Here is a 26,954-nt window from a genome sequence, read left to right as displayed (position 1 = left end):
GAAAATCGACAAATGTATGGAGACAATCCATAAGATACTGTTTTTAGCTGTGCAACACATCCATGCTTATAGATAACAGTATGTCATATTGACATAAAGCACACAAACAAGTCTTTTTGAGATTACTTACTTGAGCTTTGTCATTTGAGGCAAATGTTTGATGATTTAGGCATGCAGTTTACACAATGCTACTTGATGGTATATATGCTTCCATTACTTGTTAGCCACACAAGCATTGTAGCTTCAGTGGAAAACTATAGAAGTAGACTTGTGGATACAAAATATGTCTTGTCTGATTGATTATTTTTGAGGTCAGTGTGAATTTTACACTGTTACATTAACAATGTAAATTTAAAATGTTGCTGGATAAATGCAAAGGTTGCCTCAGGTACCACAGTGGCTAAGAATGCTGACAAAGCCTAGCATGCATACAAAATGCATGTGTCCTCTGGCTAACACAGTTTTCTGTCTCTGTCCTCTGTGTTGTTTCCTTTCTCAGATGGTGCTGACAGAGAACTCCAGGGTGAGGGCAAAGATTCAGCCCCCCTTTGAACAAATGCTGACCCCTCACGTGGCAAAAGTGGATGAGGCCATTCTGCCAGGCCTGACCTCCCTCAACTGGGCGTCTTTGAACATCGAGAAATACCTCAGCCGCATCACTGCTGCACTCGGTAATGGAGAACATCACAGCTGCTTGCTGTGGGTCACTTTTGGCCCACCAAACCGCAGTGATCTGCACAGCTGGTAGTGCAGTAGACAGTGACCGTAAAATTTCAAAAACAACATCTAGTGCAGAAGAATATTAACAAGAATTCTAACACTGTCTCTCTCAGATATACGTATCCCTATATTATAAGTGGATAGTATGACGTTTTGTTATTGTTATTGCAACAAATTACATCACAGATTGCTTTTTTGAGGATACTGGCCCTTATTCATCAGAGTTGCGTAAAATAGTGCATTTGACCACTTTTAATGTGAGTACACTGCTCCCTCTACTGAACCAAACATTATAATGTCAAAATTACGATGACTGGAAAGAATAATAAGAAGATAAAATTATTTAGAATTATTTGAACGTATGGTGTGATTATGTATTATTGCTGTAATGCTTCTGCACTAGCTGTGTTTTTTTTGGTGATGTAATTTAGTATAAAACAAAAGAACAGTAATAAAATGGAACATAGAATAGTTGCAGCATTTATTCATACGATTTTATATATATATGTTCGGATCAGATTTGACTGTATGCAGCTTTGATGAAGGCTAATGTGTACTTAAAGAACACTGATTATTTAAGACTCATTACAAAGAGAGCATGTTTTGTCCTGTTTAATTGGATTTAGTGCAGTGCAATATGTGACATGCAGAATAAAATAATTGTACTCACAGTTTTTCATAGCATTTTCTAACTGTGGCGTACTGGTGCATTTAGTTTGTTCCAAAAGCTACATTTTGTGACACATAATGCATAAATATTGTGCTAATATAATTGTGCCACGTGTATATGTATATACATATATATATTTTTTTTTGTTACGTTTCTTTTTCTCCGGAGATTCTTTTTGAAAGCAAATACACCACAATCAGTATGACGTAAAATGACAAATAGCCTTTTTTTAGAACCAATAAAATGTGGATGTTAGTTGAGGATATTTTTACAGTAAACATATTTAAATATTTGTAATGGTCTGCCATAGGTGTTTTTAGAAAGTATGGTTGAGCATAGTATTTGTTTGACCCTACATTGCTTACATTGATAAGTCCAATATCATTAAAGATATACGTGATACGGAGAAAAAAAGCTAAAGTGTGAATTTTGCACTGCAAGATTTCTCTGGTGTGACTGATTGTTTGCTGATGGTTGCTTTTAACCGATCTGCTATCAGTTAAGCTACTATAACTAACTAGGTTAGGTTAGCGAATGCTTTCCAGCTTGTGCTAAAGTTTCAGCCTCTGTGCTGTTAAGGACGCTGTATGTAAATGTCACCTTCTTGTAGGAAATCCCAACTTTTGCATTTCATTTTATGTTTATGTAAAATGTTAACTAAATATTTGTGCACTGAAAAGGCCCTTACACACTGAGCGCAATTTATTTGTGTAATTTATTTGGAGGACAGTAAGTTAATTCGAACTGACGGTATCTTGTATTTTGGTGAGAATGTGAAGTTATTTTATTGGTCTTCAGTTCAAATTTTGAAAACTTTTGCTAGCGACATGATCTCACTGACCAATCACGGTCATCTCTGCCAAGATGATGGATCGATGGAACTTTTTTTGCAAATGTCAAAAATATTAAAACCTTCAAAAGCAACTGAAACTGGGCTCAAACAGGAAAAAAGACAGACTTATGTGTGGAAGCATTCAAAAACTCTTTACACTACTTTAACTTTTCTAAAAAAAAAAAGCAGTAGGATGTTGAAAAAGTAGCCCAGTGTCACTGTTTGCTTGTGCTATATGGAGCAAAGAATAATTTATTTGCACTTGTAGCTGCATCTCCAAAAGCAGGTCAATCTCAGCTGAGGTGTGGGAAAGCACTTATATAGATTTAGCTCCTGAGTGAGGTGGAAAAACTTTCTGTTCCCCTTTTGATTTTCCTAAAAAGGAAAGCATTGTGCACAATGTCGTTATGGTTTGCCTGTTTGGTGAGTAGCAAAGGAGATCTGCCAGTATTTTATTTGCAAAAAACACAGCGAAATCCCCCCTTCCCAAAAGAGTGTTATGTACCCTATTCACATAGCATTTAGTGTGTAACAACCTTAATAAACAGGGACACTATCCTGATGTAAAGCACTACCCTTACGAAGCAACAAAAGCTACTTGAGTGCTAATACTGCCCCCTTGAGAATGTTCAGCCTGCTAACTGTGAGTGAGTGAGTTTTCAGTTCCAGGTACACGTCTATGTGATCCTTTATGTCTAAAAATTATTAATTAGTTTTAACTCGGTCATGACAAGTGTATGTTGCAGGCACCACAATTCATGTGTGTTCAAATCTGAACTACTGATTATGAAGGTTATGGTGGTCGTCTGTCCGAAACATGTTTCTCTCCACTGACTGTGTCCAGAGGACCTGGAGCTGCTGTTGGACCGGGCCAATGACCTGGTGCAGTTCAGGATCGATGCCGTTCTGCAGGAGATGAGTGCTGCTACACTATGTGTGCTGCCTGAGGATGAGCCTGTCACATGTGAAGAGTTTGTGCAGACCACCAAGGTATGCTTTTATTGCATTTATAGGCATTTACAGACATTTACACTTCATTATCTGTGGAAATGCCTGGTTGCTGAGACCTACTGTAGTCTGTCATAGAATAATGAAAAGCAATTCCAAAATGCTCCTATGTACACAAAAAGGTCCATAAAAATGGAGGACATCTTCTGTTTTGTTATTAATAAAGGAGCATGTTTTCTTTGTAAGCTTGCAATTACTTGCGCATTGAAAAGAAGGCTGATTAGATCAGTTTAGATGTTTAAATCAAAAACTGTAGAACTAACCAATGAATTTTTTACAGGTTGTGTGATTAGTTAGTGGAGGATAAATGACTATATTCTTCTAACTGATGATGATGTGTCATGTGGTGTTCACACAGGAGCTTTGCATTAAGGGGGCACAGCTGCTGCACATGAAGAGCTCACTGGTGGAGGAGGCGGCCAATGAGCTGATCAATATGCTGCTGGACTTTGAGCAGAAGCAGGAGGAAGAGGAGAAAGTTCCTGACGAGAGCAGGACTGAGAGCAAAGAACCCACTGAGAGTGACGGTGAGGGCACCAGTCAAGTTTGGACACACATACTTATAGAGGAGTTTTCCTTACTTTTAACATTTTCCACATTTTAGAGCAGTAGTGAAGACATCAAAACACATAGGGTATCATGCAGTGAACATAAAAGTGTAGGCAAGGCACCCTGTTTTCTCAATGCAGCTTTGCAAACTGTTGAAATTTTCTCATGGAGCTTCATAAGGAGCCACATGAGGTGCTTTTCCACCAAGCTTGAGGAAGTTCAACATATGCTGAGACCTTGATGGCTACTATAAACTTGCTAGCGGGCATCTCCTAAACTTTACTTAAATTAAAAGAATATATTTTGGAAATAAATCCATAAGTGGATATAAACCAGACTATTTTTATTTGTCTTAGAGATACATTTCTAGCATTTAGGCATAAGCCTTTAGACTAGGGATGTAAATTTTGACAAATTCTTTTGACCAATAAGAGTCAGTGATTCATACTTAACCAACAAACCTTAAATCACAAACATCGAACACTAAAACAAGGTTTTAGGCCAGGCATGTCAACCTGGGGACCTCCCGGGACAAATTGCTGTGGAGATTAGCATTTTCCCTCATCTGATGCTCTTAATTCAGTTCAAGAAGGCCTTGCTGATTAGCTGAATCAGGTGTGTTAAATAAGGCAGTGTGCTGAAGTCTGCAGTGCTTTGGTCCGCAAGGACTGGAGCTTGACACATGCTTTAGGCTTTAGCCTAAAGTAACAGGTATGACAGTAATGTAAGGTCTACTTAATTTAATTTGCTACATATTATTAGCCCAAGTTAATGAACATATATGACCTGACCGGGGCACAGTCCACTAGGGGTGGGAATCTCTAGGCACCTCACGATTCGATTCGATTATGATTCAGAGGGCTGCGATGCGATTATAAAATGATTACTGATGCATCTTGATGCATCTTTTTTCTATATAGCATTTATATTTTCTCACTGTGTGAGCTCAAGTTTCGAGTTCAAGTTTCAAGTTTATTTGTCATTTGCACAACATGTCAGGACATTTATGCATTGAAATGCTTGTGGTGAGGCTCAGCTAATCACTCTACAGAAAGTAAATAAGTAAAAAAAAAAATACAAGAAGAACCAACTGACATATATTAAATATACACAAAATATACACAGAATATAGAGACAGTATACATTTTAGTGACTAAGCAACTCAGTGTTATTGTTATTTAAAGTGACTTGGTACTTTTATAGCAAAGTATTTGTAATGATCCATAATGAATTTACTTCCAATATCTTTTTTAATAAATCAAATGGAAGTGATGTGGCAAGTGAACTAGAAGGCTCTCATTCAGTGCTCTTGTTTGGAGCACAAGAAGCTGCTGTCACTCATCTGCGATAAAATGCGCAGTAACGGTGAAATAAGATCCAGTGGTGATGGATGTCCACGCAGCACGTTACAGCTATTCTACCCGTTTTCTTTAGTGATTTTATAACTTTGGTTTTGGTCTCGTTGTAGAGACGGGGGGGTCGCTGTGTCAGTAGTATATCTTCGGGACGTGTGCAACATAGCGCGAAAGCCCTGTTTCGCAACGACTGAGAACCGGCGTGCAGACTGCAGGTCACATAGCAGTGATGCGTTATTCGCATTTCTAAGCAGCGCAGTTGGTTTCCTGGTACGTTAAATCTGCAATGAGAGACTGTCAGACACTAAAACGTGGCGAAGCTGAAGTTGCTTCTCTTTCAAATTCTCCCCTTTCACCTTAAATGGTGCTGTATTTACATTCGGCGCCTCAGTCAGAATTTAAGGTGGAACGGGTAAATTCGAACAAGCCTCGTAAAACAGTCGTTGAGAGACATTTTACAAGGAACTGATCTACTTCTGAGGAAAAGTTTTCTGGCAGAAATGGGAGGAAAGCGGCTACAGCTAAAGCTTAAATCAGAGTAGAGTAAGTCCGTGGTTTCGTTTATATTTTTTAGCCTATACTAGGACATTATCACATACTGAGACATACTGGACATGATTTTGTTTAAAGGACAAAATGTTAACATTTGTGTTGCGACTCCTGATCTAACCTGGCTTTTAATGCAGAGGGAGCGATGCGTTATTAAAGGTCGCACTGTTAGGCTACATCAAGGGTCGGATTTCTCGCTCTTCTACTTGTGTTTTTGTTATGTGCCGCCACAGACTGTCCGGGCGCCGCACTTACCCACTTCCAAGTTCCGCCCTTTGCGTTCCGTCAACATTACGTTATAAATTAAATAATTAGAAAATCGATTTTTGACATTTGTGAATCGATTCAGAATCGTTCACGTCTGCATCGCGTTGCGTCTAAGAATCTATTTTTTCCCGCACCCCTACAGTCCACTATACATAAAACTTTTAAAAAGGAGTCAGTTGTAACCTACCTTAACAATGTAATTGGCCAAAATGTCCTAGTTGCAGTAGTGCTGTAAACTATGTTTAGGATGGTTTAATTTGTCTCCCTTTACCAGCAGCTCTGGCACAATCGGTTACAATTAAGTGTTAACTCCATCAAATCCAGTGGCAGGAGTCGAGAGTCAGAGTCACCTCTAGAAAACCCAGAACTGTGCATCACTATGTGGGCCAACCAGAACAAGCTATGCTCTTGCGCCCTCATGCATACAATTAAAAAAAGGAATCTAAAACCTGTCCTTTTAATTATCAGTTGTTTGTGGGAAATTAAACTAACTTCTTAACTACAAGCATTGCTTCAACATTTATGTATTTGTCGGTTAATGAATAATCAGTTAATCATTAATATCTCTACTTAAGATCAAAATGTCTGTAAGATTATGAAAACACACAATTAGGTGTATCCAAACCTTTTAATATGCTTTAATACCAACCCAATCAGATAATCTTAGGCTTTACATAAAAATAAGAATTTTAAGATGTGAAGAAATATCGTGTACTTTTGAAGAAATGCAAGTTTGCTGTCATCTCAGAAAAAAGAACAGTACTTTGTTTAAGTCAAGTGTAAAATGCACCCTGTGTAGTTTTTTACATATTTTGAATATAGTAAATTTCTGCTGTGCCCAGGAGAAGAGGAGAGCAAATCAGAAAGCCGAGTATTTTCCCGTAACACCACTGTGCCCAGTGTGGGGCCTTCCTCTCCACTGGCGAGGAAGAAGAGGAAGAGAGACATGATGGAGGTGATGGAGGAAGAGGCTCAGGAGCTGCTGTCACATTTTAACCACCGCAATGTGGATTCACTGCTGCGCCTGACCCGCAACACACTGGAGATGCTCCGCAAACGCATCCACGCCTCCTCGCTAATGCACTTCCTGGGTCAGTGATGTCACTCACTCTTCAAAGCTGTCCATCGCAAAGAGTAGTTTGAAGGAAAATCTAATTTACATGAAAACAAAGTTAATCAGCCAAGACATGTTTAGCCTCCGAAGTTAGCTTTTTTCACTGGAGGTTCAAGGCTAATTTAGTTAAGTAATGGAAGCTTATATCCACCAATTAGCACTGCGCATGTGCATGATTAACTCATCAAACCATCAAGTCATTTCACTCATCATTTTTCAGCAAACTCTGAGGGTTGAGTTTACAGATTTGATTTATAGACAGCTGATTTATATGCTATGGGAATATACACTGACCCACCGTTTCATTATGTACACCTCCTTGTTTCTACACACGTTGTCCGTTTTATCAGGTCCACTTACACAATAGGTGGACTTTGAAGTTCTACAATTACAGACTGTAGTCCATCTGCATACTTTGTTATCCCCCTTTCACCCTGTTCTTCAATGGTCAGGACCCCCACAGGACCACCACAGAGCAAGTATTATTAGTTGGTGTTTGTGTGTATGGCACGAGTGGATCAGGCACAGCAGTGCACCTGGAGATTTTAAACACCTCTGTGTCTATGCTGGACTGAAAATAGTCCACCAACCAAAAATATCCAGCCAACAGCGTCCTGTGACCACTGATGAAGGACTAGAGGATGACCAACACAAACTGTTCAGCACCTGATGAGCTACTCTCTTTATATCTACAAGATGGACCAGCAAGGTGAGAGTGTCTAATAGAGTGGACAGTGAGTGGACACTCCAGAACTCCAGCAGCACTGGATCCACTTGTGCCAGCGTAACACACACTAACACAACACCACCACATCAGTGTCACTGCAGTGCTGAGAATGATCCACGACCCAAATAATACATGCTCTGTGGTGGTCCTGACCACTGAAGAAACATAACCTTGAAACAAATTTAGCACTGGAAGACAATGCAGCAGAAAGAGTAAAAGTGCTAGAGGAATTCTTTAAACAGCACCTTTTTTTGCTATAGGTGTTTGATTAGGCTTGGAAACTTCAAAGGTACGGGAGAAGGCCTGGGAGAATCCCATTATTTCCACAGCACTGACCTCCATTTCTATATGGCTTTACAGCAGAAGCCGACTCTCCTAGCCGGCAGAAGAGCAACGGTCAACAGCCCATCTTCAGAGCAGGAGTGTGTCTGGCCATCCCCAATGTCGTAATGGTACCAGGACTGGATGAGGTCCAGCAGGCTTTAAATAAAGCTGTTGAGTGTGTGGTCAGCATCAGCAAGGGCGTTGGCCAGTGGAGCAAGGAAAGGATATCTAAGGTAGCTTCATTTTTTATACTGAGCTGTTTCAGAGGTACGAACATAACAAAAGCTCTTAAGTAGAAAGTGGTCTCATTTTGGCATAGCCATATTAACACGCCTGGTCCATTTGTCTAATTTCCAGTCAAAAACACCATTAAGTTATTCATTTTTCAGGAGATATCTCTGAGAAGATTACATACAAGATAATCCACTTGCATAAGGAAGCAGCAAATCAAAGGAAAAGAAGTAAAAAAACAGGAGTTTCCAAAACTGAAGTTAAAAAATGACTAAAAGATGTTGAGAAAATGAGATTCCATACAACCTTAAGAGGCCTGGTAGACCTCTAAGACTGTCACCATTGGATTGACAGCACTTAAAGCTTTCATCTTTGAGAGAGGAGAAAATCAAGCTCCACTCTTGCTTCAGATCTGAAAAAAATCTACATCTGTGTCTGTCCGTCCTTACACTGTGAGAAGGATGAGAAAGGATGTGTAGCTGTTAAAAAGCTCTTACTGAGAAAAGAAAAGAGACAAAAAAAGAAGAAAACTTGCACATCAAACAAAGAAGCTGCTGGTGTTCTTAGAACTATGGACCGACCACCCAGAGTCCAGACATCAACATCACTGAATGTGTTTGAAATGACTTGGATTGAGAGATAACCAACTTCTAAGACTGAACTTTGAAGGTGTGGAAAGACATCCCTGCAGAGTTCTTTGAAAAACTGAAAGCAAGTCTTACTGGAAGATGTTGGAAGAAATCACTGAATATATAGGCTTTTGTCTAATTTTCAGCTTTTTTCTGATAATAAAAAATGAATAACTTAATGGGCATTTTGACTGGAAATTAAATAGCTGAAAGGGGGTCTTACAGTGCAGTACCTTCTGTATCAACAGGTCTGAGTCTGCATTTTTCACTCTTTTATAAAAAAAAAAAAAGACAAAAACATAGAAAAACATAAAAGAAATGTTTTGCTTTCCACAAAGCAAGAATGTTATATGTGGTGAAATGCCCATCTTCCCTAACTTAAGAAGCATGAAATTGGTCCCATCACAGACATGGCTGGAATGAATGTAATATACTAAAAGCTAAATCTATGTTGACTATATTGTCACAGAGGAAGATGAGTGAGAGGCGCATGGCTGCACTGAGGCAGGAGAGCAGAGACAGCGACTCTGAAGATGGTGACATGACGTACCGCAGCATCGCGGGTAATGCCCCTATCTCATTACACGCATCAACAGCTTCATACAGATCATCACAACAAAGCTGTTCACCCATCAGCTGATAAAAAAATGAACGAGGATGATAACGTAGAATATGGAAATGCCCATGGAAATTAATGGCAGGAAAAATACTTGTAAAAGTGGACTCTTAATTAACAGTAGGAACATAATATAAACGTTATAAACTCTTTATTACTGTTATAAAAAGTGTGCTAATTATAAATGCCTATGGGTTTACATATCTTTGGGTTCATTTTCATGCTGCTGGTTAAATGTTTGCAGACACCTATCTTTTCAGTATGTTTATAATAAGTGAGCAATGCATTCAAGTTTTCTCTTTTATATGAAAGAGAAAACTGTAAAACCGCAAAACTGAATTAAAAACGAGAGGAGGAAAGGTTGATGAACATTAAGGTCATTTTGCTTGCCCTGTGATTTACTGGCCACCTGTCCAGGGTGTTTCCTGCCTTCGGTCCGATGACTGCTGGGATAGGCACCAGCACTCCCCACAACCCAAGAGGATAAATGGCATAGATAGCGTGTGTGTGTGTGTGTGTGTGTGTGTACTCACTGCCGCCGTGCTCTAAAGGTGTTATTCACAAGCATCAAACAAACATCACTCACCGCTGCCCTCTAAAGGTGTTATTAACAGACATCTAATAAACAAACATTACTCACCGTCGCCCTCTAAAGGTGTTATTAACAGACATCTAATAAACAAACATTACTCACCGCCGCCCTCTGACGTGTTATTAACAAACATTAAATAAACAAACATTACTCACTGCTGACCTCTAAAGGTGTTAACAAACATCCAATAAACAAACATTACTCACCGTTGTCCTCTGAAGGTGTTATTAACAGACATCTAATAAACAAACATTATTCACCGCCGCCCTCTGAAGTGTTATTAACAAACATTAAATAAACAAACATTACTCACTGCTGCCCTCTAAAGGTGTTAACAAACATCAAATAAACAAACATTACTCACTGCTGCCCTCTAAAGGTGTTAACAAACATCAAATAAACAAACATCACTCACCGCTGCCCTCTAAAGGTGTTATTAACAAACATCAAATAAACAAACATCACTCACCGCTGTCCTCTAAAGTGTTACTAAAAAACATCTAATAAACAGACATTACTCTGCTACAGTTTGTTCACTGTAGAAAATGTGTTTACTTATTGTCAACAAAGCAAGTAATTTGATCAGGGGTATTCAAACTTTTGCAAACAACTCTAGTTGGCAGTATCATGCTTCTGACCTCATGTCTGACATTATGGACTTAATTCTTAAAAGTGCAAAAAGTGAAAAAAAGAAATTAAACCAGTGGCAGATATCAGCATATTAATATCTCATGTAATAGCCCTGTCAGCATTGTTCAGACACTCAGCGCCTGTGATGATACAGCAGCAATGTGGCACTACAAGTGAATTAAGTTGGAAGACTCTCCAAAGAATTGATCTTAGTCAAGGAGCTGGGAATTATTTTACTCAAAAACCACAGTCCACTTCTCTTCTATGCTTGTTATGTGCCTGGGATCCTTTGTCAGTGTGGATTGGCTGTTGATTAGATGATACTCAAGGAGGGGGATATATCACGAAAATACAAAGTGCTTCTCGTTCTTTAGATGGCAGTACTTCAGACATCTCAGCCTCCGCCCATCAGGTCATTCCTTTCCAAGCCAAGAACTACCACAAAAGCGTTTCTGAGAACAAGGAGATCGTCAAGCTGGTGTCCGTGCTCAGCACCTCCATCAACTCCACCAAGAAGGTATGCTGCTCTTAGCTGTAGAGGACGTCATCAGCAGTTCTTACTCAGAGTTTCTGCAGTCTTTTAATTTTAAATTTCTGTTAGTGCACTGTGATGTAATCAACAGTCGAAGATGTTTTAGTCATTACATTTTGATGGAAGATTAGTGGAATGCAAAAATGTTGTCTTTTAACCTTTTACAGCTGACACAAAAATGTGGCTATTTCTGCCTTTTAATCTCATTTTCTCTCTTTCATTCAAGTGATTTCTCAGAGCTGTTGTTGCATTTATATGATGTCTAAATAATGTGATCAAACAAAGCAAAGAAATTCATAGATTTTTATTTGGTTTGTGTTTTGAACAAGTAAACACACTAAAAGGAATATTTATTGTTACTCTGACTAAATGAATCAATAATAAGCACTTGTTAATCTCAACTGCACTTATGTAAAAGATGCACAAGGCTTCCTTTATTGCTGGATGTATGGTAGCGCACAAAAAGGACTAATTGTACACTGCAAAACCTAACCAAGAGGTGATAGTGAAATCACCTTAAAACTAGTCAATTTGTCTAATATTACTCATTGTAAGAATATTATTAAGTGAAAATATCTCATTGTATTGTTTAAAGAAATATTCTTGAAACAAGCAAATTGATCTGTTAGGATAGTGATATCATTTCACTTAATAAAATGATCTAAATCAAATAAAACTGTCTAGAAATAAGATATATAATCTTATCACATCCTTACAACAATTTCTCATCCATGGCAAATACTGATATATCGATTACATTTAAGATGATTTCTCTTTTACGAATCATACATATATATATATATATATATATATGTATATATATATATATACATGTATATATATATATATATATATATATATGTATATATATATATATAAAATATTAAATTAAAGACAAAGAGCGAAAGTGTTATGAAAATAAGCTTATCAAAACTGCAGTACTAAAAATAAATTGCAGTACGAATAAAGTGCAATTTAAGGCACGTGAAAAGAGAAATGCTTTAACCTGGATTTAAAAATGGATACATTTGGGCCACAACTAAAATCTTCTTGAAGTCTTTTTCACCATGTTTAGTTTTGGCTGCAGGCTCTGCCCTGTATCCATGGATCTAACTGACCTACTCGGTTTATATTCTTTTAAACATATCAGAGTTGTATTCTGGGCCTAAACTGTTCTGTGATTTATAGACTAGTAGCAGCACTTTATAATCTATTCTGTATATGTCTGGAAGCCAGTGTAAAGATTTTAGAACTGGAGTAATGTGCTCTGTTGTCATGGTCCTGGTTAGAATTCTTGCAGCAGCATTCTGAATGAGCTGTAGTTGTTTAATGGTCTTTTTGGGAAGTCTATTACAGCACTCCACCCTGCTGGAGATAAAAGCAGTTTAAGAGGCCAAACCCCTAAATTCTCAAAATGAAATGCCAGTGAGACACTCCGAAGTTAGAGTTAAGCAGTACATGAATTGTGCTTGATCAGGTATTTGAAGATTAAAAAAGGTACTTTCTGGTTTCAGGTTGTCTTTTATCCTGTTAAATTTATTGTACATTTTGAGGTGTTTTGCCCATCCTACATGCTTACATTAAAAAATGAATGGAAAAGACCTGAAAGCTTTTTTGTCAGCTAGGTAGGTCTGGGTACGTAAATAATTTTTCACACCCTTCAGTTTTCACATTTACTTATGCAGCCAGACTATTTACAGCCTTAGCAGTAATGATAGCCCTTTTTACACCTGGAAGTTGTGATGTAGGAGAAAAAGCAAATACGAGGCCATTAGTTATTAACAGGTGGTTCATTTCAAAGGGTTGAATACTTTTTACAGAAACTGTAGTTTCTGTTGACGGTAAGTGGTCTGTGATAAGGACGTTGACAAGAGTTGTAACACTTTCCTGTAGGGTAGTGTTTATAAGGCTACATGACACCTACGTAAGCATGTCACGACAACTGACATAATTCTACATATATGTTTATAAAAGCTTATTGCAATAGGCATCATCTGTCATAAAGGCTACTTTAGCTAACTTTGAAATTGGCATATGTAACCTTTATAGCGAACAACACCAATTGGAATAGGCATTGCAAGTTACAGTTTCCCCATCCTGATTGTCTTCTGGCACAGGAGGTGATGAACGCCCTGGACCGCTTCAGCCAATACCACCACATCTGGAGGAAGGACAGAGAGAGCACCATCCAGAAGTTCAGCCAGGGCAACCCTCTACTGGCCGAGTTCGAGACTCAGATCCTCTACTACCGGGACCTGGAGCTGGAGATCAATGCTGAACCTGAATTTATCACTGTAGGGGCACTGGCACTTTACACAGGTAAGCTCGCTGGCTGATTTGCTCAGGTCACAGGCTATCCTTAATCCTGTTAATGCTGACTTGTCCCTCTCGCACCAATTCAATTGTCACTCCAGTTTTGTAGGGCATCCATTTCAAGTCTTGAAGTCTCAATACTGTTGCACACCAGTTTGGAATAATTACTATTTTGTTGTTCTTCCTCTACAGAACAAAAGTTTAAAGGGTGTAAAAATAAATATAATGACAGTTATAACAGTTAGTGATATGGTAATTTACATAAAACAAAAAGGTGTCATATATTGTCTGCCTGTTCTGGTAATTTTCCTGGGAGTTTTATTGTAGCTCTAATCAGATCCCCCTGATTTTCACAGCCAAGTGTTCCTAATTGTTTGATGAGCTGGATTGTGTTAAATTGGGAGTTTAAAAAATTAAACAGGTCTGTTAAGGGCTGTTATCTACAAAGACTTTAATACATTAAGAGTAAATGTTTTCTGGACAGAAAAAAGGATGTGATTTTTAAAACAGTGGAACCTTCACGTCAAGTTCAATCCGTCACATGAATTCCACAAGTGAAAAAGACAGAAGAGAAAAAAGAAATAGATTACTCACATAGTATCGACAATTAATTTATGATTTATGCTTTTATGCACCACAACTAGAAGGAGCACATATTGGATACACCCCATTTTTCAAAAACAAAATAGCACGGGTGTTCCACTAGAGCTAATAATAGAGCTGTATAATTAGCAGTTTCAAAGGTATTTTCTTTTGTCAGTATGGGAATTCATGTCACCTGTGGTTCGTCATATGATTTTTAATGCATCCATACAACACAGAAGATTGAGCCGATTAACTCTGATGAATAATTTATACAACGTCGCAGTCTGTCAGTTTTGTACTCAGTGTGAAAGACAGCATTAATATGTATGTGATTGCTTTCAAAACTTGACATGGGTCTTGTTGTCTGTGAAAATCAGACTTGGTGCGAATAGGCTTTAAGAGTACATCATTGCAAACCTATGGAGTACTTTGGAAAACTTGTTTGTTGCTTGAAACTGCTTGTTTCTGTACTGTTGGCCCACGTGGTGTGTTTTCTGAATGTTTTTGGTGTTACATTGAATAAGCCTAATTGCCCACAGCTTTAATGTTACAGTCAGTTTGAAAGTGAGAAAACTTGCCCATTTTCCTCAGCCGATCTGAAGCTGGCCCTCACTGCTGAAACCAAGGGCTGGATGGTGGACTTCGGCCACCACTGCAACAAGAAGTACCGCACTGAGATGGAGCAGATCTTTACGTTTGTGGACGAAGCAGGAAAGAAGCTAAATCGGCAGATTAAAGACCTGGATGACATTCGCATTGCCATGGCAGCGCTCAAAGACATCAGGGAGCATCAGATCACCATAGACTTCCAAGTGGGACCCATTGAGGTAAACAAAACGATACTTTTTCTGAATTTCACCAATAGCTCCTCTTTTCAGGTGAGTATGAATGGTGGGGACCAGTGCTCAATTTAACATTTTGCTTCTGTTGTGTCATACATGCTGCTGATATAGTGAACATTCACATCTCTCCAGGAATCCTACGCCATGCTGAATAAGTTTGAGCTGTCGGTGGCCAAGGAAGAGACGGAGAAAGTGGACACACTGCGCTACACATGGGAGAAGCTGCTGGCTCGCAGTTCAGAGGTGCAGAACGAATTGGTCTCTTTGCAGCCCAACTTCAGGGGAGAGCTAATAAGCAATGTGGAGACATTCGTGGAGGACTGTGACCGCTTCTACCAGGACTACGAGCAGGTTAGGTTTTAACAGGGGCTTCATGTTTTAGCAGCTAAAGATGTTTGATACAACTTTCCATTCCCACACTGTTTTGATTTTTGCTAGAGATCTATAAAGATTATTTTACCAACCTGGCTCAAAATAAGAGTTAAAAACTAATTTCAGACTTTTACTGACTTGGATTTAAACTAAAACCCTTATGATTTGTGTGATCCTGTACCTTAAATAGGTTTACTTTATAAAATAAATAATTGAACATTCTATTTTATCACTACCAAAATATTAATAACCCTATCAAAACTTTACCAAATGTTTCATTAGTGACTGTTTTGCTAGTCACAATTTTAGCTAATTTTGAGAATAACGCTATCAAACACAGCTTTGAACAGTTATACTCACATAAAATCATAATATCTTTATTAAAACACAAAAACGTTTACTTAATTTTCTAAAATATGTGTTTCAGTAGTGACAAATCTTAATGTTACGCCACCATGCTCATCATGTGGACATGAGGTACAGAGATGCAGTCTCACTGCCTGCTCTGAAATGCAGGGGTGTGGCCAAAATCTGCCTATGGACTAAAACTCTTTTACTTTCTTGAATAAAGTTATTTTATTTAAAAATTAAACTTCTGTTAAATCTAAATCTCTCAACTTCCCTTTAAAAGAAATACAAGATCTTAAAAAACAACATTGATACAAAAAACGTAAGTAGTATTTTCTTTTGGTCCATTTATTGTGAAATTTACACACAATGTAAAGGCCAACAGGTATTTTCAAATTATGTCCAAAACTGAAAAACGTCAAAAACGGAGATACGAGGTTTTGTCTGTCTATTGTGTAATAATATATGTTCTGCTTCCAGGATGGTCCCATGGTGATTGGCTTGGCTCCCCAGGATGCCAGTGACAGACTGATTATGTTTCAGGTACAGTGGAGTGATCCATCACTTATGCTTCCCATCTTGAAAATGACTAAGAATGTTTTATAAAAATGAATAGCGTGCACAGGTGCTATCATCTGCAAATGACAATAGTCATTCTTCATTAAAATTAACAACGATATTGATTCATCTTTGTGCCAGAACCGCTTTGATAACCTCTACCGGAAATACATCACCTTCACTGGAGGCGAAGAGCTCTTTGGCCTGCCTGTTACTCAGCATCCTCAGCTGCTTGAGATAAGGAAGCAGCTGACCCTGCTACAGAAACTGTATGGCCTTTACAACAACGTCATCGACACTGTCAATGGCTACTACGACATCCTCTGGGCTGATGTCCACATCGAGAGGATCAACAGTGAACTCCTAGACTTCCAAACAAGGTGAGTGGCTGAAAAGTATAAATTATAAAACTGAGCTTTTTTTCCTCCACCATATTTTTCTCGCTGAAAAGATAGAAGATCTTCTCTGTGGCAATCATGTAATCCCTTGCATTAACAGGGATGAATGCACCAGGGGATTTCAATTTCACTGGCCAAGTTGGACGGCCCTCTTCCTAGGCAGACTCATTCTCTCTGCTCGTCAGAGATTGCAAATGAAAGTCCGATTTAAGAACCTTGGCACGACATGAGTCTTTTTATTGAAAAGCAAGAGAGATTTTTTTTGTGCTGATTTCATTCAAATCATATTCTTGAGCTTCAGACAGCTGACATGGACTTTTCCAGTGATCATTTTGTAACAAACAGGACACATTTTCAAATGTTGCACAAAGGCCACTCTAACATGATAGAGCAGCAAGTCTCACTTTGAGCACATCACAGTTAAGATCGCCTCAGCACTACAGTTTCTTTGAGAAACAGTCAGTCATTTTCTCACAACACAGAACTCTGCCTTCATATTCTATTATGTAAAACAGTACATCATCTCTATTGCACCACACATAACTAAGTTACAAAAGTTATAGTATGAGAAAGAGATACAAAAGTGGTGACTATATGGTTGCTGTGAGAAGGTAATTCTGCTTTTCTCGCATGAACAGTTGTAATCTTTATGCAAATTAAATATTAAGGACTGTATAATCCTTTAGCATAGCCGCTGATCTTTTGCCTCAAGAAGTTAATCAGCAAACTATGTGAGTTATGACTGATATACTGGGGAATATTAAAGAGAAGTGTTTGCTTTTTTGAAATGAATTTGGAATGGAAATTTTGGCCAATTCTTTTGACTGATAACCAACTGTCATTATCAGCGAACATAGACAAAACAGTTGTCTGTTGATGTTTGTTTTTGATATGATAATGCTACACTGTTGTAGTTGTTAGTGATGTGTTGTTCACATGTGTCAGCTCTTTGAGTCGACTCTTTTGGGTGACCACTGGGAGCCAGTTTTTAAAGACAAGTCAAATCATTAGATCCTGTTACACTTGCTTGAAGTGCATCCAGTTTTTTATCTGTATCTGACTTTAGATCTAGAGCCAAATCTAGCAAGCCAATATTTTGACTCTCACCTGTATGCATTCTTAGCATTATTAGCAGATTGCATTAATGCTTGTTATGATGACATCATGTAGTGCATTGGTGGTGCACTGGGGATCTGGACTATTAGCTCTTTAAGCAGGGGTGGCGTCGCACTTCCAAAAGTGGTGGGGCAAAACACAAAAGTCAGTGCACTCAAAAAAGCCAGTATTTTCCCTGTTGACTGCTTGTGTAGATGCCGTAAGCTACCCCGGGCCCTGAAGGAGTGGCAGGCCTTTCTGGACCTGAAAAAAACCATTGATGAGTTTAGTGAGTGCTGCCCCCTGCTGGAGCTAATGGCTAACCGGGCCATGATGACACGCCACTGGAAGAGAATCACAGAGGTCACGGGTCACACCTTCGAGGTTGAGACGGACACCTTCAAGCTTCGCAACATCATGGAGGCCCCGCTCCTCAAGTACAAGGAGGAAATAGAAGTGAGACTTGGATCTGAGTTCATTGCACTGCCTATTAAACCTTCCACTTAACCTCTAGTGCTGTTCTAAAGATAAAGCACTCTGTCTGTGCATATAGAGGTTATAGATTTACATCTGATCTGTCACATAATGGTCGCAGTGTAGAGGAAAGCGGGACACAAACTAACACCGATGTAACATTGCCATTCAATGTAGTTAAACAAGTAGCATAAAAGTACATTCTTTCATCAAAAGTGTTTTTAGTTACTGAGTTTTGTATAATTCATGTAGTTCTTGGTGAATGTAACACATTCTTGGTGAATGGTCCCTGTAATATTGAACTATTTGGAAGTAGTAAAGTAAATAACTCACAGCAAGAGTTAGCCATGCTAAAGCACAGCACACAGATTAGTTTTAACACAGTATTACAACCCCATTTGCAAAAAAGTTGGGATGCTGAATGGAAATAAAAGTAGGCTGCAATGATATGCAAATCATGTGAACCATATTTTTAAAGGAAAATAGTACAAAGACAACATATCAAATGTTGAAATTTTATTGTTTTTTGAAAAATATATGCCCATTTTGAATTTGATGCCAACAACACGTTCCAAAAAAGGACGGGAGCGTGTTTATTACTGTGTTTCATCACCTCTTTTTTAACAACACTAAGCGTTTGGTAACTGAGAAGACCAACTGCTGTAGTTTTGAAAGACAAATGTTTTCCTGTTTTTGTATGATACAGGATTTCAGCTGCTCAACAGTTCGGGGTCTCTTTTGTCATATTTTTCATTTCATAATGCATCAAATGTTTTCAGTGGATGACAGGTCTGGACTGCAGACAGGCCAGTTTAGCACCCGGACTCTTTTAATATAGAGCAGTGCGGTTTTAATACGTGCAGAATGTGGTTTTACATTGTCTTGCTGAAATAAGCAAGGCCTTCCCTGAAAAAGACGCCGTCTGGATGCAGCATATGTTGCCAAAACATGTATATATCGTTCAGCATTAATGGTTCCCTCACAGATGTGCCAGTCATCCATGCCATGTGCACTAATGCACCCCTATACCATCATGAATACTGGCTTTTGAACTGTGCACTGATAACAAGCTGAGTGGTCTTTAGCCCGGAGGACACGGTGTCCATGATTTCCATAAAAGAATTTCAAATTTTGATTTGTTGGACCACAGAGCACTTTTCCACTTTCTCTCAGCCCATTTAAATGAGCTTGGGCCCAGAGAAGGTGGCAGCGTTTCTGGATTCTGTTTACATATGGTTTCTTTGCGTTTTAGAGTTTTAACTTGCATTTTAGAGTTTTAACTACAGAATCTTGTCTGTTTTTAATGTAGTGCCGTCTAAGGGCCCGAAGATCATGGCCAGTAAATACTGGTTTTTGGGCTTGTCCTTTGCATACAGAGATTTCTCCATATTCTCTGAATCCTTTAATGATATTATGTATTGTAGATGATGAAAAGCAAAAGTTTTTTGCTGTTTTAGATTGAGAAACGTTATTCTTGAGTTGTCGTATTATTTGCTCACACAGTCTTTCACAGAGTGGTGAGCCCCTTCTTTACTTCTGAAAGACTTAGCTTCTCTGAAATGCTTTGTTTATACCCAATCATGTTACTGACCTGTTGCCAATTAACTACCAGGTGTTTTTTTTAGCATTACACAACTTTACCAGCCTTTTGTTGCCCCCGTCCCGACTTTTTTGGAACGGATTGTTGGCATCAGATTCAAAATGGGCATATATTTTTTCCAAAAAACAATGAAAAATATGTTCTCTTTGTACTGTTGTCAAATAAGTATAGGGTTTAAATGATTTGCATATCATTGCATTTTGTTTTAATTTACATTTTACATGTTGTACAACTATGCCACCCAACAATGAGAAAACACTATATACTCTCATATAAATTCAAAACAGTCAGTTTTTTAAAAGTTTTTATACATTGTTGTCATTAAATTTGCCACATTTAACTCTCTTTTCACTAATCATATTTATTTTGTTGCATGTACAGTAAGGGTGCAAAGGTCTGAGACCACTTTGAAAATCTGGGATTTCTTCATTTAAATCTGCTACTAAATAACAAGTTTTAAAATAAAACAAAGTTATGGGGGGTAAAATGAAGAAGAAATATTCAACATTCTGCACTATTTGTAGGCCACTATTCAAATTGAAGCAAATTTGTAACAGTGACCATGTTAAGGTCTTGGTGCAAAAATTCCTTCCATTGAAGCTCAAGTTCAGACAACTTTCAGGTGGATTTGATCTACTCATCAGAAGCTTTTGCACAAATGTATAGAGTCTATGTCAGCTTAAATGCACAGTCATTGAAGCAAAAGGGAGACATGGCATATATTAAAAACACTAAGAAGTATTCAGAAATGTATGTAAACATTCAAGGATCCTACTTTTCACTCAAAATGTTGAACTGATAATCATAATATTATCTGTAAGGAAAAATGTAGTGTTAAATTAGAAAAAGAATATAAAATTGAAGCATTTTTTATTGGTTGTCTTTGGACCCCTGTATTTTCTATGTGTTTAGGTTGGAAGCCTTGTCTGATTCAAACAACATGGTTTACCAGACTTTTTACCAACTTTTACAACTTGCCCCTCAGTCTATTACAATTAACCCTGCCTATATTGTTAGTTATAATATTTGCACTCTTACTACTACTGACTGAATTGTTCATAAACAGTAAGTCCTGGAAACAGCAGGTTGTTCATAAACAGTAAGTCCTGGAAACAGCAGGTTGTTCATAAACAGTAAGTCCTGGAAACAGCAGGTTGTTCATAAACAGTAAGTCCTGGAAGTTTTTATTTGTTGTAGAGGTGTGTGGGTTGCTTGTATAAAAAAATATAAATTAAATACTTTTTCAGATTATTAAGCATAAACTAAAATGTGTTAGGTTGTGCCCCGCTCTCCCCTAGTTTAAATTTTTCTTCTTGCATGATTTTGGTGATGAACATAATGGATTTGAATGTGTGTGCTAGGATATCTGTATCAGTGCTGTGAAAGAGCGAGACATTGAGCAGAAACTGAAGCAGGTGATTGCCGAGTGGGACAATAAGACCTTCACCTTCGCCCAGTTCAAAACCCGTGGGGAACTGTTGCTGCGTGGAGACAGCACCTCCGAAATCATCAGCAACATGGAAGACAGTCTCATGGTGCTGGGCTCCCTCATGAGCAACAGGTACTAGAGTAGATGTTCCTGTAGAATGGCTTAAAGTTTACAGCTGAGGTGTTCTGCCTACTACATAAGTTGCAGCAGTAGTTTAACTCTATTGTTGTTAATACATCCGACCAGAAAGGCCTAGTTGCCTGACTGTAATGCTCAGATGCTTCTCGAGATTCTACTTAAGGGAATAAAGTATTGGCTCAGATTGAGTCCTTTGCACACAATAACTGCATTACCGATACTTAATCAGAGTTCCAATATTTATAGAAGGCATTATAGATGTATTACAAAAAGTAAATATAATATAAACCCCCCAGCACATTTAATAATGTTATCTCATGATTTGATTGCTGTTTTGTTTCTGTGTACTGTGTTAATGAAATCATTTGGTCTGCCTTATTGAGTACTATAGCACAAGAAGATTTACATTCATCTCGCAAGCCTCTGGGTCGTTTCGTATAGTGATTAAATGCAGTATAAACAATGCAACACCTTCTGTTCTCATATGGGGCCTTCATAGTCCTGTTACCTTGAACAGCATTCTCACAAGAATGTTTCTTTAGGTACAATACCCCATTCAAGGCTCAGATCCAGAAGTGGGTCCAGAACCTGTCCAACACTACAGACATAATCGAGAACTGGATGACTGTGCAGAACCTCTGGATCTACTTGGAGGCAGTATTTGTCGGTGGAGACATAGCCAAACAGCTTCCTAAGGTAATCTGTACTTTTCATGAAATTAGCCACTGCCAGTTGCAGATTTTGAAGTTAATGTATTAATAAGGCTGATTAATTTTAAAGCAGTAGTTCACTGAAAAATCTAATTCGTACAATGTTTTCTTTACCTTAAATATAGTCATTTAGCCAAGACATGTTGCTGAAATGTTTGCGCTGGAGCAACGAGGCTAGTAATGAAAGCTTATACCCCACCAGTTAGCATCCTCAAATAGACTTGCATATGTGCTTTCTGCAGTCCACCAGTCTCCACTGATAAAAGCATAGTAATGCTTTTGGGAAACAAAGTCCTAGATCACAGACCATAATGCTATTGGAACAAGATTTCTAATTCAAAAGTGGCGTGGGCAACTGGAACTATTACTGACTTTACTAACAGTAAGCATGGTAAATGTACATAGTGTAGTTTTTGTGCGGCTTTGTGACATTTTTATGATATTTTCTCCAAGCTTTCTATATCTTCCATTCTTCATACAGTCTCAGCAACTACTTAAGTAAGTCTATTTGAGATAACCTAACAGGTTTTTGAGGCAGGTGTGTGAGATTATAGGCATGAAGTTTAATTTTTGTCAAGCTAGTGTTTTAAGATCATCTTAACTATTAGTGGGTGTTCAGGTGGCACTCCACCACTGTCCAGTGATTATAGCAGAAGTGTCCAACTTAGTTCCTTCTGGGCTGCAGTTCTACAAATATCAGCATTTTCCCTTTTTGTAACAATCTGAAATTAACAATTAGTTAATAATTAGTTGATGGTTTGAATTAGGTGTTTTTAATGAGGCTTAGCGCTATCTCCACAGAGCTGCAGCCCAGGGGCAATCCAGTTTGACACCTCTGGATTATAGAATTTTAATACTTTCGGAAAACAAGTTCCCAAATAACAGTCCAGCGAGTGATTCTTTTGCTTTGTATGCTACAGGAGGCTAAGCGCTTTTCCAACATTGACAAGTCCTGGGTAAAGATCATGACTCGAGCCCATGAGATGCCTAACGTGGTACAGTCCTGCGTGGGGGATGAGACTATGGGCCAGCTCCTGCCTCATCTGCTTGAACAGCTTGAGATCTGCCAGAAATCCCTCACTGGGTACATTTTCCACCCTGCTCATTACACAGGCCTTCAGGTCTCATGTGGTGACATGAGTGGAAGCTCCACTCTTAATTACTGTCAAGTATCTAATGATGTTTGTTCATTAGGCATTAAATGCACAAACTGGGACATGTTTCTGTTCACATTTAATTAATGGTGTATTCCTACTAATATTCAAAAATTACATCTACATTCACTTTCTGCATTGTTTAGGAAAATCCCAGCTGTGACAAGTGTTTTGAATCACTTGATTGAGCCACAGAGGCAGAAATGAAGGAGAAATGACATCTATGAGTTCTGTGTAACGTTGCTATGCAAACACTGTAATGACCATATTGTTGTTTATTGAAGGTACCTGGAGAAGAAGCGTCTGCTGTTCCCACGTTTTTTCTTTGTGTCAGACCCGGCTTTGCTGGAGATCTTGGGCCAGGCATCTGATTCTCACACCATCCAAGCTCACCTGCTCAACGTCTTCGACAACATAAAATCCGTCTGCTTTCATGAGAAGGTAAGGCCACCTTTAGCTTCATCATATTCCTCATCAACGTATCTGTCTCTCTACAGATGTTTATAGGTTTCCAAAACCAAAAAATGTGATCACAGTATATCATATTAGATGATTGGTCTTGAAACTTTTTTTTTTTGAACAAGGAAAGGATATTTAACATAAAAACGGCAATATAAACCCCTGTTTGTCTCGCATGCTTTTTTATCCTTCCCAGATTCAGCTTCAAATTATGACTCATTTGGTCAAAATTATCTGTATATTGAATGTATTGAATAAAAAAAAAACACATAACCACAGTGAACACCAAGAAGCAAAGTAAGGGGTAGCTTTAGTAATGCAGGTGTTGCAGAACCAAATGACCTTAAATATGGCCTTTTATTAGTCATTTTCAAAAGCAAACTTTCAAATCATTACTTAGGAAAAACTTGCTCTTAAGACGCTTTGACGACCATAAAGAGTTTGTGGAATTAACAGTTTAAAACATTGTTTTTGTAAAAGGAGTTGCTTTTAGGTTTTTATTTCCTTCATGAAATTAAGAATAATGTGACATGCAGATGTTTACAAATGTAAAAAATGAATACATGTAAAAAATCTCTGAGCACGTATAATAGCAGCCATGTTAGCACCAAAATAAGACAAACTTTTCACAGGTGTTAAACCGCATGAGGTCAGTATTTATCATACTTGATAAATCAGAGTATGTGCTTCATTATAATAATCTCCTCTCAGTATTTTACACTTTGAAAGGAAAACTTGCATAAATGCAATAGTATAAAAGTGCAAAAGATCAACTTTGACTGCACCTTTAATTTGCGACAGCGCACAATTTTAGTACATCTGCCCCATGTGTTTGTCTCAGATATATGACAGGATCTTGGCCATCTCGTCACGTGAGGGGGAAACAGTGGAGCTGGATCGGCCAGTCACAGCTGAGGGCAACGTGGAGGTGTGGCTAAATGCCCTCCTGAAGGAATCTCAGAGGTCTTTGCACCTTGTCATCCGCCAGGCAGCCATGGCCATTCAAGACTCTGCCTTCCATCTCATCGACTTTCTGGACTCCTTCCCTGCCCAGGTTCTCAGGGACAGCTCCATAATGAAAAGCTTCTGTTTCTGTTTCTGATTCTAATTCCTCTAATAACAAATGGCATATCAAATATACACAGTGTAATTTAATGATTTATAGTGATTTCTAAGTGGGGCCTTAATGAGATCATATGTATATAATAGATTACATACCAGCACTGCTAACCTTCATTTTTTATAAGCCATTTTTTGGTCAAAAAGGGAGTTCTGAGACTTAGACTTACTTAAGATTATTATCTTCAGCCCCACAAACCCTCTGATTAGTTGACAAATTTTAGCTAAGCACTATTGTTGATGCCTTTTTAACAGCTTGTGTGTTTGGCACTTCTGTGGCACAGGTGGGCTTGCTGGGTGTCCAGATGATCTGGACGAGAGATTCTGAAGACGCCTTGACTAATGCCCGGTATGATCGTAAGATCATGACCAAGACCAACCAGTCTTTCCTGGAGCTGCTCAACACTCTGATTGATATGACCACTAAGGACTTGGGGACAGTGGAACGGACCAAATACGAAACCTTAATCACCATTCACGTGCATCAGAGGGACATCTTTGACGACTTGGTGAGTTGGTAAAAGTAGACTTGATACAACTGAAACAGCAGAGCTAATGTAAACACCAGACATTATTTTGTTTGTTTTTGCACAATATTGCATTTTTTGTATTAGTTTTTTGCACCAGATTAGATTGAATGACAAAGGTTCAAAGAAAAGTTTTTTGGAGTGCTGGGCTGTGTGCCAATGTTGCCCTTAGTTTCTTTTTAAAAGGTCTCATTAAATTATCATCACGGTTTCCAACTCTGTCTTGAAGATTCTGTGTGAATGAGAAATTGCTTGAACAGTGGGGTCTTTAAATTTCAAAACCTTTGGCAAACGAACTTTTGTTTACATACTTCTGTAATAGCTAGCAGGCAGTCTAGCTAATAACTGCAAATCAAATTACCCCCATGGCTTATTCCAAATATAACACCACATTATTTCTCCACAGTGAAGTATTTGCTCTGTTACATTATGTAAGTTTCTTATGTTGATGCATAATCTTTGTAATATCAGTGAAATGGGCCTTTTTTCTGCCTGGAAAGTTCTTCACCCAGAAGTTCTACCCTGGTTAACAATGAGTGAAAACTAGCAGACCACTTTAAGTGTGATCACAGTCAGATGAAGGCAGGGTCACTGATACGGCTCTGGATGATTGTAAATGTTCTCCTGCTAGCCTTCAACATTCATCTAACGTTCTTCTCTCTGTCCTCTAGTGTCGCTTGCATATCAAGAGCCCCAACGATTTTGAATGGCTGAAGCAGTGTCGCTTCTACTTCAACGAGGACCTTGATAAGATGATGATCAACATCACAGATGTGGGCTTTGTGTATCAGAACGAGTTTCTGGGCTGCACTGATAGGCTGGTCATTACTCCACTCACAGACAGGTAATGCTGGGACCAGCAAATGTTTCCCTTTACTCCACACTAGACCCCGCTCAGTTTGTATCAAAGGTCATTGTGTTTAAGAAAGTTCTATGTCTTGTAGGAGAATTGGTGTAATCAGTAATAGTATGTGACTGACAGCGTCATGCAGCCATGTAAACATTATCATGGTGATAGCATTATTGGAATAACAGTGGCCCATGTGCAGTGCATGTGTATTTGTATCCTAAAAAGACTTTTAAACATGAGCAAATGTTTCTAATCCTGTGTTTTCACTGAGGTTTGAGTTTTGTTGTGCTGCAAAAAATGATATCTTGTCAAGGGAAATTGTCTTAAAATTAGTCAACCTATCCTTTATTTAATATTTCTCATTTTGAGAGTCTTGTAAGCTTATTATAAGATTATTTAACTTATGTCTAAATATTGATTACTTATTTTAAGTGGTTTTAGATTTAAATTATCTCACCATATTGGCAGATATTTTATCTTGTTTTAAGCATATTTCTTACGGCAAGCAAAATGATCTGCGAATATTTGTCTTACTAAAATCAGTTTAACCAAGTAAACCATGTTTTGAATAAGTTAAATAATATGTATAATAAGATATATCGATTAGATTTAAGATAATTATATCTGACAAAACTATT

General features: G+C 38.3%; 1 protein-coding gene across 1 annotated transcript in view; it reads left to right on the top strand.

The window, feature by feature from the left end:
* dnah5 (dynein, axonemal, heavy chain 5) overlaps positions 1-26,954 on the top strand; it is a 158,998-nt gene that overhangs the window by 26,982 nt on the left and 105,062 nt on the right. Inside the window, exons 17-36 of the mRNA XM_036590645.1 lie at positions 500-671; positions 3,067-3,212; positions 3,589-3,757; positions 6,793-7,041; positions 8,152-8,348; positions 9,445-9,538; positions 11,188-11,330; positions 13,463-13,664; positions 14,835-15,070; positions 15,218-15,436; positions 16,286-16,348; positions 16,505-16,743; positions 18,072-18,312; positions 21,292-21,491; positions 22,040-22,193; positions 23,128-23,291; positions 23,646-23,802; positions 24,662-24,874; positions 25,224-25,448; positions 26,138-26,310. Of these exons, the coding sequence (XP_036446538.1) occupies positions 500-671; positions 3,067-3,212; positions 3,589-3,757; positions 6,793-7,041; positions 8,152-8,348; positions 9,445-9,538; positions 11,188-11,330; positions 13,463-13,664; positions 14,835-15,070; positions 15,218-15,436; positions 16,286-16,348; positions 16,505-16,743; positions 18,072-18,312; positions 21,292-21,491; positions 22,040-22,193; positions 23,128-23,291; positions 23,646-23,802; positions 24,662-24,874; positions 25,224-25,448; positions 26,138-26,310 (3,656 nt within the window). The remainder of the gene's footprint in view (positions 1-499; positions 672-3,066; positions 3,213-3,588; positions 3,758-6,792; positions 7,042-8,151; positions 8,349-9,444; positions 9,539-11,187; positions 11,331-13,462; positions 13,665-14,834; positions 15,071-15,217; positions 15,437-16,285; positions 16,349-16,504; positions 16,744-18,071; positions 18,313-21,291; positions 21,492-22,039; positions 22,194-23,127; positions 23,292-23,645; positions 23,803-24,661; positions 24,875-25,223; positions 25,449-26,137; positions 26,311-26,954) is intronic.

The sequence above is a fragment of the Colossoma macropomum genome, unplaced genomic scaffold (assembly GCF_904425465.1).
Source record: "Colossoma macropomum unplaced genomic scaffold, Colossoma_macropomum, whole genome shotgun sequence".
Taxonomy (NCBI): Eukaryota; Metazoa; Chordata; class Actinopteri; order Characiformes; family Serrasalmidae; genus Colossoma; species Colossoma macropomum.
This window is presented reverse-complemented; position numbering and strand designations above follow the sequence as displayed.